This window comes from Uloborus diversus, chromosome 3 (genome assembly GCF_026930045.1).
Source record: "Uloborus diversus isolate 005 chromosome 3, Udiv.v.3.1, whole genome shotgun sequence".
In the NCBI taxonomy this organism is placed as follows: Eukaryota; Metazoa; Arthropoda; class Arachnida; order Araneae; family Uloboridae; genus Uloborus; species Uloborus diversus.
In genome coordinates, this window is record NC_072733.1 from 99,751,765 (window position 1) to 99,768,098 (window position 16,334).

The 16,334-nt window shown below is 35.6% G+C and overlaps 2 protein-coding genes across 2 annotated transcripts in view; one reads left to right on the forward strand and one right to left on the reverse strand.

Annotated features, from left to right (window-relative positions):
- The first annotated feature begins 3,497 nt into the window (after positions 1 to 3,497).
- Positions 3,498 to 13,425, forward strand: LOC129218868 (uncharacterized). The gene is made up of 4 exons (XM_054853189.1): positions 3,498 to 3,596; positions 12,120 to 12,342; positions 12,526 to 12,879; positions 13,207 to 13,425. The coding sequence occupies exons 1-4, from the start codon at positions 3,538 to 3,540 to the stop codon at positions 13,423 to 13,425; spliced, it is 855 nt and encodes a 284-aa protein (XP_054709164.1). The 5' UTR covers positions 3,498 to 3,537.
- Positions 13,426 to 13,986: 561 nt separating this feature from the next.
- LOC129218869 (uncharacterized) overlaps positions 13,987 to 16,334 on the reverse strand; it is a 31,787-nt gene continuing 29,439 nt past the window's right edge. The window contains exon 4 of the mRNA XM_054853190.1: positions 13,987 to 14,063. Within this exon, the coding sequence (XP_054709165.1) occupies positions 13,987 to 14,063 (77 nt within the window). The remainder of the gene's footprint in view (positions 14,064 to 16,334) is intronic.

A 16,334-nucleotide genomic window follows, 5' to 3' on the forward strand; every position in this document is an offset into this window, starting at 1 on the left:
CTCCTCCAACTTCCCAATGATTCGACCCCGGGTAAAAGCATCCAGATGTCGTCTAACAGATTGATTATTCGCCATTTCTCGCTGAGGCAGCAACTCGTTGTGATTTTAACTGCTATACGGCGTGCAATCTCTTTGCCAGAAATACTGATCTTACACCGACAACATGCTTTATACTACTCAGACACTCCCCCATTACGTCTGCCTGCATATCTGCGCATGTGCTACCGTACATCGCCTTACTTAATCTCCTGATTGGTCTTTCTGTCCGCTCTGCCTCTTCGTTCAGCTGATATGCTAATTTTTTACACTTTGTCCTTAATTTTTGCACACCAATGTAGGTCATCGCTTAACGTGGCAAGCAACCACGCTACCATAACCCTGCCTTTGAGCCAGTGAAGCGGCTTTTTTTCCCTGCAATTTCAAGTGTTTCGCCGAATGAACTATGCTATAATAAAAATGTTATAAAAAACAATCACAGTTAAATAATACGACAAGTCAAATTATTTACTTAGATATGTAACTATCTTTAACTATAAGAACAAAAACAAACATTGAAAAAATAAGGAAAACAAAACTCAGTAGAAAAATCCTACAAAAACAAATTATGTACCTGAATATTGGAAAAAAAAACGCAATCAAAACACTGTTCGCAGATCACAACAGCGTAGCATGAGCATGGTTTCTTGCAACTATTGACACTTTCGGCCAGCGCCCTCTCGAAGAGTTAACTTACCCCACCACTTATAGAACTAAATTTATCCCGCCATCTATTAAGAATTCATAGAACTAAATAACTAATTAAACATTTAATTTGCAATAACAAATATTTCGGTCAATCTGGTTTAAAAAATAGTCTATAGCCTCCTTCAATAAATGGACTATTCAATACAAAAAGAATTTTTCAATTGATACCAGTAGTTCCCGAGATTAGCGCATTTAAAACAAACAAAACTCTTCAGCTTTATAATATTAGTATAGAAATAAATTTTCCCGTTTTCATAACATTTTGTATTGTTGCTGCACTCCTATTAGTCATAACGTAATGTTATAGCATATGCCTATAGCCTTCCTCAATGAATGGACTATTCACCACAAAAAGAAAAAAAGGGGAAATAAGAAAAAGAACAGCAATTCACTCAGAAAATTGTATAAAAAATTATAGCATTTTAAAGGGCAATAGTGGCGTGGCTGAACACACAAGGCTGAACGTTTTGCAGGCCAAAAAAAAAAGTATTTTTGCCAGGAGAATGGTAAAAATGGCAAAAACAGAATTACAAAGAAAGTTGTATTGAATTATGTTAGTTAGGGTGCTGGAATGATGTAAATAGAACGTAAAAAGATAATTTTATATATTAATTTTATTATTAATGGGCTTAAAATTGGAATAGAAAAAGAACAAAATCGAATTTCCGAAAAATCGCTTCGAGGTGCACACCCCCATAATATAAACTAATTCTTTGCCAAATTTCATGAAAATCAGCCGAACGGTCTAGGTGTTATGCGCGTCACAGAGATCCTGACAGACAGAGAGAGATTTTCAGCTTTATTATTAGTAAAGATTATATTTATTTATAAATTGCAAAATTTGTATTTAGTAACAAAAGCAATTATTTTAAATCACCACTACAACATGTTGCCATACAACGTTGTAAAATTTTTTATAAGTCTGATTCTTTTAATAATGAAAATTGAGGTAAATGTATATATATATATTTTTTAATTAGGTTTGACACAGTTAGCCAAAGGTAGAAAAGAAAGGGTAAAAACTGTACTGGCAAAATATTTTTGCCCATATTTGCCAAAGTGGCAAAGCTAGATGTGCTTTATTAATGGTTATTGGATGTCACTAGTTTAATATTATAGTAATTTTATCTGTATTATAATATTTTCATGTTTTTATGCCTAAAATATGAAATTGCATCAGTGAAACAATAATTCACAGGTTAAATTTGCACTGTTTTAGTGAAATGCTTTTCTAATTAATACTTTGAATAGAGAACGAAAGAAAATGGAGAATAAATAACAATAAAATAACTCGCTAACTTTAGTTTAAAATATTAAACTGTCCTAACTATTAAATAACATATTCTTATCTTTTTTAGTTAATTTTTGGCAAAGAAGTATCTAGTGTGAATTTCGCGATGCCATCAGAGCAAATAAAAAAATAGAAGAGGTAAATTATGATTGTGTTCAGTATGAAACATAAATATGAACAAAAGGTATAACTCATGTTAAACAAAAAAATTTTTATTGAAAATTACTCATAAAATAGTTCAAGCTCATTCAAATTCAATTGAATTCTGTACAGCAGGATTTTTTTTTTTTTTTTTTTTCAAACATTGCATTACAATACGCAAGTTTGAAAACATTATCTATTTGCTCTAGCATTACTTTAAATTATTTTAATTCTAAATTTATATTAATGAAAAACCGAGTAAAGTCACAATTGTCTGATTTGTCTTAAGTTTAAATTAAATTATGTACAGAATTATATTGTTCTTTTCTTTTTTGTAACATTTTATAACTGGCAGTTTTTCATTTTTTGTTCGTCAAACCTTAAAATTCGAGAAAAAAGTGCAAATATATATGGGTAAAAATTCCTCATTTGTGCTAATGGCTTGAGCAAAATAAATTTTGAGCTAAAAGGCAGATTTCTTTTTTTTTTTTTTTTTGAACAAAACTTCTTGAAGAGAACTCTTTTTTTTTTGCTCTAATTTGGCTATTTTAGGGTATTTTTTGAGAATTAAAGGTTTTTGTTATACATTTCTTTTACTTCCAATCTGTCAACATTTATTGTGCATATTTGGAGGAAATGAATAACTACTCTACCTTCCAAAAATGCATTCACTAGCAACAAAAACAAATAAAAGTAAGAAAAAGAAACAACAATTTAAAATAATTTTTTAAATTTTTGAATGTGATAAATAAAGCATATTTTATGCTCCTACAAAAAAAATTATGGAAGCGCGACACATATCTTTCTCTTTCTGAACGTTTTCCCTAGTGCTCCACATTGGATACCATTGCTTTCTTTGGTTGACTTTTCCCCTCCCTCCTTCCCTTACCCGCCTCTTTCAGCGGTGGCTTCCATTTTCTCCTTTTTCTTCTTCGCCCTCTAAAATATACAATGGAGCACACCTGCCCGTTTACAATGGAGACGCAGGTGTCAGATACACCCCCTACAGGGCTTCCAAGGGCAAGAAACCGGGGACTGAAAGGTCAAACCAGTTTCACAAACTTTTAACTTTCAATATAGCACTTCAATTTCTGCTCTGCAGTACTAAACACCAGGATTTCTACGCTTGAAAAATGTCCGACATTTCGTTTTCGTCAACAAAAAGAGGTGGAAAACTTCTTAATCACAAAAAATATTATTATCATTTAAGCTATTGCAAACAAAATAAAAGTTACTGGACATGCGTTCGAAAACCACATTGCAAAGTGAGATTATGCTTACAGGAGAATGAATTTTATAGCTCAAACGGTTTTCACAATCATGAGCCAGATGTGAAGAAAGCTGAAAAAGAGAGCTTTTTAATGAAGATAAAGGATGAAATACGAGCAAATGCAACTGAACCGGTGCCAAGGATATTCAAGTAAGTTTTAATTACTATTTTATTATCGATACAATAATTTTGCAGTATAGTTTTTTGGGAATAAAATCATTTTGCATTTTTTTGGTCATGCTTATAATTTTTGTAACAATTTGCCTGCACGTATATTTTATGTGAGAACTGAAGCGCTTTATTTAAGTTTTACTTTTTCGGACTAGCATATTGTATATGTGATCCTGTATTTGGAATTCTCTGTACCGCTACCTTTCCAAGTTTTAGAATTTAAAAAATGCGAACATTATTGCGTTGCGCGACAGTTCATATGTTCTCACAATTTTATTAATATTTGTGCCCGATTTCTTTTATTTTTTTCTTCTCCTTTTCTATTGATCAATCTTTAAAAAATAAAAATTGTGCTAATAACGTGTAACGTTATATTATTCGCGAACGTTACTTTTAATTTTCATGCATTAATAAATAGTTTTCACTAAAATAACATTAGATTTTGACTCAATATGCTTTGTAGTGTATACTAATAGGAAAACAGATAGAAGTATCGTAAAACTAAAAGTAGATGCTAAAAGATAGCTAAACAACTATAGCATAAGGTTCAAATTGTGCATGACACGTGTGACCGTAGAAGCGTAAAAATAGGCTTTCAGAAATTGTGTTTTCAAAAAATAATAACTGAAAGTTAATGGTTTTAAACGTTTAAATGAAGGAGATTTTTTTTTTTTTTTTTTTTTTTTTTTGAACTTACAGAAGAAATCCTAGATTTCGAATATCCTGGATATGAATGAGTATTCCGAAATTGGGGCCCCATTATGCGCAAAATTCATTAATCTGATATTTTTGAAATAGATTGATTATCACTACAAGCAACAGGTTAGAAATTTGTATAAATGTGGTGAAGAAATAACATTTTTGTATTCACATCTCTGACAATAATATTTGAAAATTTTTGCACTATCGAAATTACGAAAAATCGCTTTTGAATTTATTGAGAAGTATTTTACATGTGTTAAGCATTCGCTAAGTATTTTTTTACAAATATCATTATCCCATTTTTAGAATTGAATTATTATCTACTTTAAAGAAAAAATGAACTAAACACAGTGTTAGCTTTGGATGTGTGATAAGTGTTTTTACACGCATTGTAAATATTAAAATATGTTATTGATGTATACATTTTAAGGTATTGTTACAAATTCTGTAAATAGTAACTATTGTAGTAACGTAACCTGTAAATAATTTCCCGTAATGAATATACAACCCCTTAACATATGGCTAAAGTATACAACCCCCTATTCTTTTTTTTATTTCATTCACTGATTTTATCAATGAAAGTGTAGTTGTAGAACGTTGTAGCATTTTCTGGAATATTTGAGATCTCTCTTTTCGGTGTGTATATAAACGGTTACGCTGGATAGGGAGTTTGAGTTTCGATTGAGATTTCGAACTGAGAGCGTATTGCTCTGTTTATTGCGAGGCATTTCGCTGTGTTGTTTTCGTATTTGGAAGTAAATACGTGTGTAAACGTTGAGTTTACGGTGTTGTGTGATAATTGCTTAATTGCTGATGAATAATTTAGCAGTTGTTGACGATCTTTCCTGCACATAGTGTAAATAAATTTCCTGTGCTTTTATCAAGAACTGTGTCTTCATTTCAAGAAAGTGGAAGTCGCACCGAATCCGTTACAATTTGGCGCCCAACGTGGGGCTTCTTCTGGACTTTCTTGGAGTAAGTGTGACTTTGGACATTTTTTTTTTTCATAAAGACTGTTTGAATTTATAGACTTTGTTTTTATGGTGATTACTCGCGCAATGGATGACCAATTAAAACAACTTCTGGAAGCAATTAATGCTGTGAAAAGTGACTTGACCGAACGTTTGGCGACTAACCAAAAACAGTTAAATAGTGATTTAACTGCTAAAATTACTACAAGTCAAGATGAAATAAAAAGGGACCTAACGTCGATGAAAACCATGATGGAGAATCAACTAACCGCCATGGGAGATAAAGTTGATGCTCTGGAAGAAAAATTTGATACTGTGGAAGAGCGTATCGCCAATGTGGAAAATAAGTTGGAAGAAGAAGACAAGAAATTTACTTCATTTAAGGAAGAAATAATTAAAGACATGGAACGGAGATTGGCGACCGCGGAAAGCAGCTCTGTACAGTTTGGCGCTCCCACATCTGTTGCTCGACCGTCCATTAAACTGGCCACATTTGATGGGAAAAGTTCGTGGCAGGTGTACAAGACCCAATTCATGATAGTGGCGGAAGCGAACGGATGGGACTCTGCTACCAAGGCCTGTCATCTTGCAGCATCCCTGAGAGGTGACGCAGCGGACATTCTCCAGACCCTTCCGGACAGCCAGCGCCTGGATTTCGCCGCCCTCACATCTGCGTTGGAGCTTCGCTTCGGTGAGAAGTGCCAGAAAGATTTCAGCCGACTCCAGTTGAAGTCCCGTTTCCAGAAAACCGGGGAAACCCTGCAAGAGCTAGCGGCGGACATCGAGAGACTGTCTCATCTTGCTTTTTGCGACTGTCCTGCGGATGTTCGAGACAACCTGGCACTCAACTATTACATCGACGGGGTTCGAGATCCGGAAATCCAGAAAGCTCTACGGATGGCGGATGTCAAAGACCTGAATTCTGCTGTTGTGTATGCGATGAAGTTGGAGGCCGCCCAGCAAGCAACCCGTGTGGATCGCCATCCCATCCGAACTCTGGAAGCTGATGAGTCTGATTCCAGGTCGTCCCACCTCGCTGAACTTGAGAGACAACTCGGTGACTTAGCAAGACATCTGGGCAGCATAACAGCCCAAAAGAAACAAGAGCAGAAGTGCTGGAAATGCGGTAGTGAAGGACACCTGCGAAGGAGTTGTCCGGCTCGCCAAGCTACGCGAGGGAAAGAGATCACCTCCACCAGAGCTCTGCAGATTTCCTCTACTAGTAGTGGCAGTGATGGACTTTTCATTTACGCACATGTAGATGGGAATCCTTGCAAACTGATTGTCGACACTGGAGCCAATGTGACAATCGTTAGGACAGATGTGGCTCGTGAATTTGGATTGAAACTGTTGTGGACATCGCCAAGCGTAAGTCTCCAGACTGTGACAGGTGACAAAATTGAGATTGAGGGTAAAGTGGACTTGGAAATAGTGTTTGGGAATGCCACCTACCATCATACGGCATTCGTTGCTGATATCACGGACCCCTTCATTCTCGGATTGGACTTTTAAAGAAGTATGACTTCAACCTCGAGTTCAAGACTAATGAGCTGCACTCGATGAGAGAAGACATAGCCGTTTTCCCCGCAGAAAGTGATGTAAAATCCGCTCATCAAATAATAGCCCAAACAGATTTATCGATTCCCTCAAGGTCAGAATCATTAATACCTGGCTCCCTTGAAGAAAGCAATAGTTTTCGATTTGGACTCATTGAATACCCTAACCTAAGCAATAACCTAAAAGGAGTGCTGGTAGCATCTACACTTGTGGACCTTTCTAAGGATGTAATTCCTGTAAGAGTCGCCAACGTGAGTGAAAGGCCAAGGAATATTCGGAAAGGTGAAGTGTTAGCAACTTGTACTCCAGTAAACTGCACCATTAGAAGAATCAATTCCCTCGAAACTGTGTCTTCTGAGTCCTTGACATCGAAGTTAATTGGGAGTGCGCCATTATCGAAAGATCAAAGAACTGCTGCGGAACAATTGGTGGACGACTTCAAGCATCTGTTTTCCTCTACATCGGAGGATGTTGGCCGTACGAATTTAACGCAGCATAGGATTTACACTGGAGAACATCCCCCTATTTAACAGCATCCAAGACGACTACCGTTCGCTAAGAAGGAAGAGGTCGAAACCCTCCTGAAAGAGATGAAGGAGAATGATTTAATCGAACCTTCATCCAGTCCTTGGGCCTCTCCCATCGTCTTGGTCGGAAAGAAAGATGGCTCCACCAGATTTTGTGTCGATTACCGACGGCTGAATGAAATCACCAAGAAAGACAGTTACCCTCTTCCACTGATAGACGACACCTTGGACACTCTTTCCAGACACAAGTGGTTTTCGACCCTGGACTTGAAGAGCGGCTACTGGCAGGTTGAGATACACCCTGATGACCGAGAGAAGACAGCGTTTACAACTGGACAAGGCTTATGGCAGTTCAAAGTGATGCCCTTCGGCCTCTGCAATGCACCAGCTACGTTCGAGCGTCTTATGGAGACAGTGTTAAGAGGACTTTCCTACGAATCCTGTCTGGTCTACTTAGACGATATCATCATCGTGGGACGCAGTTTCGAAGAACATCTGGCAAATCTTAGGAAGGTGCTGCAGAAGCTTAAGGAAGCCAATCTGAAGTTAAGCCCGTCCAAATGTAATTTGTTCCGCCGGGAAGTGAACTACCTTGGTCACATCATCTCTTATGAAGGTGTATAAACCGATCCAGAAAAGGTATCTGCAGTCAAGAGTTGGAGTCGTCCCGAAAACATCCATCAGCTGCGAAGTTTCCTGGGGCTCTGCACGTACTACAGGAAGTTTGTAAAGGGTTTTTCCAACATTGCACGACCTTTGCATAAGCTGACGGAGAGCAAGCAAAAGTTTGAATAGTCCAAAGCATGCGAAGATGCATTTCTACGACTGAAGGAGGCTTTAACATCAACGCCTATCCTCGCCTATCCTCAGCCTGAAAAATCCTTCATCCTGGACACTGATGCGAGCCACGAGGGCATCGGAGCTGTTTTATCCCAAGAAATTGACGGCAATGAACGTGTCATCGCTTACTGGAGCAAATGCTTATCAAAGTCGGAGCGAAATTACTGCGTCACCAGAAAGGAGTTACTGGCCATAGTGAAAACTGTAGAACACTTCCATCATTACCTCTACGGCCGAAAGTTTCTGCTTCGGACAGATCATGCCTCGTTACTTGGCTTTTGAACTTCAGGAATCCAGAAGGCCAGATAGCCAGGTGGATATAGCGGCTCCAGGAATATGACATGGAGATCAAGCACCGAAAAGGGTTGTCTCACGGTAATGCAGACGCTTTATCAAGGAGACCCTGTCCTGAGAACTGCAATTATTGTTCCCGAATCGAGAAACAGTATGGAACGACTAGCCCTACTGTCTATCAGGTGACAGTGACTCCAACATCTTCAGAACCTGATCCATGGAGTGACGACCAAGTTCGAAAAGATCAACTTGAAGGCCCCGACATAAAACCAATTTTGGAGTTCATGGAGAGTGACAGTCGGCGACCTAGCTGGCAGGACGTTTCCATCTTTAGTCCTGCAACAAAAAGATACTGGGCTTTATGGAACTCGCTCCATTTACGGAACGGCGTGCTACACCGAAAATGGGAATCTGATGACGGCAAAACGTCTAGGTGGCAGTTACTACTTCCCCGATCAAGGATTTCAGATGTTCTGAAAGAAATACATAGTAGTGCGACTGGAGGACATTTTGGTGTGTTGAAAACCCTCAATAAAGTTCGGGAGCGCTTCTTCTGGAGCAAGGTGAAGGATGACGTGGAGAAGTGGTGCCATTCTTGTGACGCCTGTGCTGCTCGTAAAGGACCGAAGAAGAGAAGCAGAGGGAAGCTGCATCTGTACAACGTTGGAGCTCCTTTCGAACGAATTGGGATCGACATCCTGGGTCCTCTACCAAGAACTGCTGATGGGAACAAATACATTCTTGTTTCCATCGACTACTTCACCAAATGGCCGGAAGCATATCCCATTCCAGATCAAGAAGCTACCACCGTAGCAGAGACTCTAGTCCAACACTGGATCTCGAGATATGGAACACCTTTGCAGATTCATTCCGATCAAGGGAGGAATTTCATCTCTGCTGTGTTTAAGGGCCTATGTCAAATTCTCGGAATTGAGAAAACTAGGACAACACCACTACACCCACAATCGGACGGCATGGTGGAGAGATTTAACCGCACAATCCTGAATAATCTCTCACTTATGGTATCCAGAAATCAACAGGATTGGGACAAGAAGCTACCTTTGTTCCTGCTGGCCTACCGCAGTGCTGTCCACGAGACTACCGGATGTGCCCCATCTCAGATGCTCTTCGGACGAGAGCTTCGGCTACCTTGTGATCTCGTCTTCGGTCGTCCTCCGGATGCGCCTGCATCGCCTGAGGAATACATCCAGGATCTCCAGGCCCGGTTGGAAGACGTTCATAACTTCGCACGAGAGCGAATGAACATCGCGGCGGAGAAGATGAGGACCCGATACGACACAAGGTCTACTGGACATGAATTCAACGAAGGCGACAAGGTTTGGTTATGGAATCCCATCCGACGGAAAGGTCTGTCACCCAAATTGCAGTCGCATTGGGATGGACCCTACAAAGTCCTTAATCGACTAAATGACGTCGTAGTGAGGATCCAATAATCACCTAATGCAAAACCTAGGGTTGTACATTATGATCGGTTAGCCCCATACTATGGCCATAGTTCATGAGTATTACGTAAACAACCATGGTTGATAACATAAAAGTTGTAGATAATTTTTTTGCTTTTAATGTTTAGTAATATTTCTTGTTATTATTGTGTCTCCTATGCATTATTGTTTATTATTTAATGTGTGTATTTGTGAGCTTGTGATAGAAGTTTGCACCCTTTCTGGGGATTGTACTGCCCGGGACGTGCAGTCCTTGGGAAGGGGGCAATGTTACAAATTCTGTAAATAGTAATTATTGTAGTAACGTAACCTGTAAATAATTTCCCGTAATGAATATACAACCCCTTAACATATGGCTAAAGTATACAATCCCCTATTCTTTTTTTTATTTCATTCACTGATTTTATCAATGAAAGTGTAGTTGTAGAACGTTGTAGCATTTTCCGGAATATTTGAGATCTCTCTTTTCGGTGTGTACATAAACGGTTACGCTGGATAGGGAGTTTGAGTTTCGATTGAGATTTCGAACTGAGAGCGTATTGCTCTGTTTATTGCGAGGCATTTCGCTGTGTTGTTTTCGTATTTGGAAGTAAATACGTGTGTAAACGTTGAGTTTACGGTGTTGTGTGATAATTGCTTAATTGCTGATGAATAATTTAGCAGTTGTTGACGATCTTTCCTGTACATAGTGTAAATAAATTTCCTGTGCTTTTATCAAGAACTGTGTCTTCATTTCAAGAAAGTGGAAGTCGCACCGAATCCGTTACAGTATATTAAATGTTGCCCCTCATAGAAGGAACAATTTTTTACTAACGGGAAAATTGTTGATAATGTACGTTTCTGGTAGTAAATATGATCTGAAAAAGATGATGCTTATACAATTTTAGTACTATATTAGATGACTGTTCATATTTAATTAACTGCAAACAATATAAAGATACTAAAAATATTTTAAATAATGGGAAAAATAAACATTAAGTTAATGAACATGATTCAAAGATTTTAAAGACTTTGAAGCATTAAGTTTTCCCTCTCTTGAAAAAAAAAACATCTTGTCTGATGCTTAATTAATACTTGCAGATTCATTTATTTCATCTAATATTATGGTGGTGCTCAGCATTGTTAGGAAAACAGAAAAATAAACAGGAAAAAATTGTTTCTCAAATAATGCAGTGAAATGTAAGCAATTAATGCTTTTTTTTATACCAAAAATCATTATGGAATGTAGAACATTTGAGAAATTTAAAATATAAAAGATTGCCCATAATCAATTAAAAAATACCATTATGAAAACTGGATCATATTACATACATGTCTGAATTCAAGCTTCACTCTATTAATACGAAATTCCAGTACATTTCCAATAAAACTGATTTGATAAAGACGTTCATTCATATTATCTTAAATACATAAAATGTTTACTATGTTCCGAACAAATAGAGCCAAAAATGTAGCCTTTGTCCTTCTAATTTTGACCAACTCTGTATTTATAAATTATTGCTGTATTATCATTTTAAAAATACATTATCTGAAGAAAAAAAAACGAAGAATGAAAGAAAAGGTGACCATTATGGGCCCTCAGAAGTGATCAAGAAATACTCAGAATCAGGGGCAATTCTTGTTCACAGAAAGTTTGAAATATTTAAAATTGAATTTTAATTCATAATGAAAAGAAGGTCGCATAGGCTTTCCTCATAAACAGGGTTCAAAAAGATAAAAAATTCCTGATATTGTGATATTATCCGATATTTTCAATTATAATATTACAACATTATTGGTTATATATATAACCAATAATTTCATAGCTACACAACAATCATAATGTTTTTATACGTCTTACATAAATATATTTGACATAGTAAAAACAAACCTTGTAAATCAAGCAAAACCTCTTTTCCCATCTTTTAAAGAAAAAAAAACTTCAAATAACTCTTGGCATTAAATTAGTTCTGGACTTCATGAAATTTTATCTAATTGCCCTCTCCCATCAGAACCTAGCTAAAAAATACACTTCTTTTTTAGTACGTAATATTTTTTAAGCTAACTATTAATTACAATTTCTCAAAAATATTGTATGTTTTACGCACAAATAAAAATGAAATTATCAGGTGGAGGTTGTCTAATGAATTCATATTATTCTATTTTTAGGAAATGTTTGTCAGAAATTGCCGTTGATATTGAAACAGCTAGTGCTATTCCACCATTCCAACAAATTAAAACTGAATTATATAAAGTCAGAAACTCGACAAGACCTAGTTTGCCTAAAACCATCCAGGACATTTCGTTGAGCGGAGAGTGGACAAGTACTCGAGATGGTAATCGGGAGTTCCTCATCATAGACAAAATAATTGGTCCAGAAAATCGAATGATGGTAAGGATTGAGTTCATTTATTGCATGCATACTTTATGGACTGTGATATTAATTTTTCTGTATCTTTCTGCATGCGAGTTTACGCTTTCACGAATCAAAGTACAAACTTGTATTTTTGAGTGAAAATGCACGTACTAGTAATCTTTAAAGCAATATTTTTACACTACTTTATTTCTGTTTCAGGTGTTTTGTTCTGAAGAGGATTTGGAAAAACTTTGCCAAAGTGATAGCATTCACATGGATGGTACATTTAAAATCGTACCAAAATTGTTCTCGCAATTATATACCATCCACGGATCATACTTAGGAAAGATTTTTCCCTTAGCGTTTTGCTTGATCGGGAGCAAATCCAAAGAAACATATATTGAGTTATTCTCGGCGATAAAAGAACATGCACGTTCCCATGGTCTGATATTTCATCCGAAGTTCGTCATGATGGACTTCGAGACGGCCTGCATAGCTGCACTGGAAGAAGTATTTAAAGGTGTTGTCGTGAAAGGCTATTTCTTTCATTTCAGCCAATGTATATGGAAGCAGGTGAGTAAAAGTATTCCTCCCCCCTTTTATTTTTTAGATCAGTAAAATCAATAAAATTTTAAACACAAATTTATGTACTTAGAATTCAATTAAAAAAATTTGGATTTAAAATTATTTTAAATTGTACATGGTAAATGAACATTTATTATGACAATATAAAATCGAATACTGTCGCTGAATTTTTAAAATGTACGTTGAAAATTAAGATCTTAATGAAATTGAAGGTTTTTAGTGTGTACTTTCATAACTAGATTTAAGTAACTGGAGGGAAAGAATTATGCAAGTTTTTCGAATCATAATAATTTCGATTTTTTTTTTTTCCCGCAGGTTCAGAGACTTAGTCTAGTCACTGAGTATGCTGGAAATAAAGAAGTAAGGAATTTCTTCAGAAAAATGGCTGCTCTGGCTCTAGTTCCACCAACTCTGGTACCTGAGGCCTTCCTCATTATACAAGAAAATCAGCCAAGTACAGGAAAAGAAGACACTTTTATATCCTACATGGCAGAAACTTGGCTCGATGAGCAAGATGCCAAATTTCCGATGTAAGTACAAAAAATGCTGTGTGCGTGAGTATTTTCTTTAAATCTAAATATTTTACTTTTATAATAGCTGTAGTCTATTAATTTGAAAATAGTGGTGCTCCATCTTAAAATTGGAATTTGATTCGTTTCTTTGATGCAAATTTGAAGTCGTTTCTTAGATTTTTTCTCCTTTTCTTTGATGTCATTTCTTTTAGTTGAAACATATTTTATAAGTACATAGTAATGCCAGCCTATTTTTGTAATAATTAGTTTCACATCTAATCATGTGTTAGCGGAATTAAGAAAAAAAAATACTGTTCTTTATTATTTTTTTAAAAGCGAAAAATGGACTGACCAATAAGCGGACATAATTTAAACCAAACCTCACCAATTAAAAAATCATCATCAAAATTTGTACACCTAGTGTTAAGATGATAATGTATAAGAAATTCGTAAATAAAATAAAAACTAGTAAGATACATATAGCATGAACTGATAACGTACTCTTTTTTTTTTTTTTTAAGTCAGTTGAAAAGTAAATTTTTACTTAGATTCTCAATTCATTTCGTTCTTTTTTCTTTTTTTTTCATGCAGCTCTATATGGAATCATTTCGATACCAATGGTGCTCGAACTAACAACGTAGTCGAAGGCTGGCACAGCAGCTTAAACAACAAAGCATCAATAAGACACTTAGATTTGTTTTCAATGATAAAATTGTTACAAGAGGAAGAAGCAGCAAATCGAGCCGTAGTTTTCCAACTGGACGGGGGACAAGAGGTAGCAACGCGTCAGAAGAAAAAGACTACTAAATAGAAGATTAAGAAAATTAAAAAAGCAACTACTTAGAAAAAAAATAACCCTAGAAAAATGTTTGAAGAATGTATCATATGCATTTATAAAATTTTAATAAAGCATTTTTTCCCTCTTTCTATGATTTTTGCATTTTATGTAAATCCTTTATTTCTCTAATACACACCAAGTGCAAGAATGAGAGAAATTTGAAAATTCACCTCAGATTTTATGTGAGTAAAACACGTATTAAGTGTTGCCTAACAACTTTCATTACATTTTATATACTGTAAAATAGACTTCGCTTCTGATTAAAAAAAAAAAAAAAGGAGAATTTTTAAAATTATTTTACTGCATATCATTAGCTGCATATTAAATGGATCTTGTAAATTGCTATAATGACTATTATTATTATTACTGTCATTGCAAAAATACTTTTAACTAACGCTGACAGGTAAAAATCATGGAAGACAGATCATATTTTTTCCGAAGGAGCATCGATTGAGAATTCCCGATTTAGCACATCGTCTTTTGTAAAATGCATTTTATATCAAGCAATATTTTCCTCCCACCCTTTCTTAATAAGGTACTTTTTACTTGCTGCCTAGATGTGCATTCTATCATATTTTAAGTTTAAGTCTTGACGTGTTTTTAATGAAGTCTTTCTCGTGCATTTCTGTCTTCAATTGTAATACAAAAAATAATTAATTAATTAATGAAATAAAAATAAAATTTAAAATGCAATTCAAATTTCTGCTTACAATAATAAGCATTTTTTTTTCTTTCAATTTGAGTTCATTAAGTAAAATTGAGAAAAATATGTCAGAACTGTTTTCATATTTTTCAATTCCTACTAGTACCTAACAACGTCTAAATGTTTATTCAAATATTTATTTGTCTTGCTCAAATCTTGAAACTCAAGTTTTATCCAAATCTTGGTAATCTCAGTCAAAAATTTAGAATGCGACTTCAGATTCGATGATAATGAAATATTTTATCTATAATCAAATGAACTAATTAATAATTAATTATTTGCATTTTCCAATTTTAATCAAAATGTCGTCATAAATCCTTTAATATGAGGGCGGGGAAAATGTTTGCTAAAATTATAATTAAATTAGTACAGAAAGCTCTGTTTTTTTTTTCTTTTTGCATCAAGTTAAAAATCCCCCCATCCCTATCCCCCCCCCCAAAAAAAAGGTTCCAGTGTTCCAAGGAAATATGAGGCAAAGTAAGGTAGTTACTATGACTTACCTGTTTAAAAAAGAACTAACTGGAAAGTTACTCTGAAATTTACTGTACATAAAGAAGAACTAAGTACTTCGTGAAACATCCTGCATTGAAAAATTATTTATATGTTTAGCAATTATTTTGTACCGTCAAAAAAAAAAAAAAAAAAAAAAGGTGAAAATTTTTCACCTCAAAAAACCAAGGGGAAAAGTGAAAAATAAGGTATTTTTAAATGAAAAATTTTCATGTTGATGATTAGTAGTAATTTATCGTGTTTTTTTGAATAAACGAATAATTGAAAAAATAAACGAATAAATGAAAAAAAAACGAATAAATAAACTAATTAATTAATATATAAGAAAAATGAGTGAGGGAATGAGCATGGGTGCAAGTTTGGTGATGTGTTCAAGATGGAAAATATTACACGTGCTTGACGAGAAATGTATGAACATAAATGTTGTAGATTTTGACTATGGCAGTTTTTGAAATCTGTGTTTACTTTGAATTTTTTGCTTTTGACTTTTCTAACAACTTGGACCTAGTTTTGAGCGTTATGATATCGTAGCTTGAAAAACCTGAAAACCACCAATAATGGGGGGGGGGGGGCTCTCCTCGAGATTTTTTTTTAAAATTGAAGTTTAAAAAACACATTGATAGACCATTTTTGTAAAGTTCAGGGAAAGGAGGAGTTCGGACTATTACATCAATTTTTTCAAACTGATAGTCCCAAAATCACAATATTGGGCGATCTTCGAAAATATTATAGAAAAAGGTGGCAAGGGGGGGGGGCTGGCAACCTTTCTTTTTTTAGTAAAAACTGGAGGAAAGCCATCGAATTTCTTTCCGTCCCGACCTCCGTCTCGGAAATTCGGTCCAAGACGGAAATCCGTCCTGAGACGGAAGGTCTTGCATCC

Bases quoted from the DNA above. Each gene is read 5' to 3' on its own strand.
- LOC129218868 (XM_054853189.1), top strand. From the start codon at position 3,538: ATGAAGATAAAGGATGAAATACGAGCAAATGCAACTGAACCGGTGCCA. The intron at 12,343-12,525 runs GTAAGGATTGAG...TTTCTGTTTCAG, and splicing joins GTCCAGAAAATCGAATGATG to GTGTTTTGTTCTGAAGAGGA. The intron at 12,880-13,206 runs GTGAGTAAAAGT...TTTTTCCCGCAG, and splicing joins GCCAATGTATATGGAAGCAG to GTTCAGAGACTTAGTCTAGT.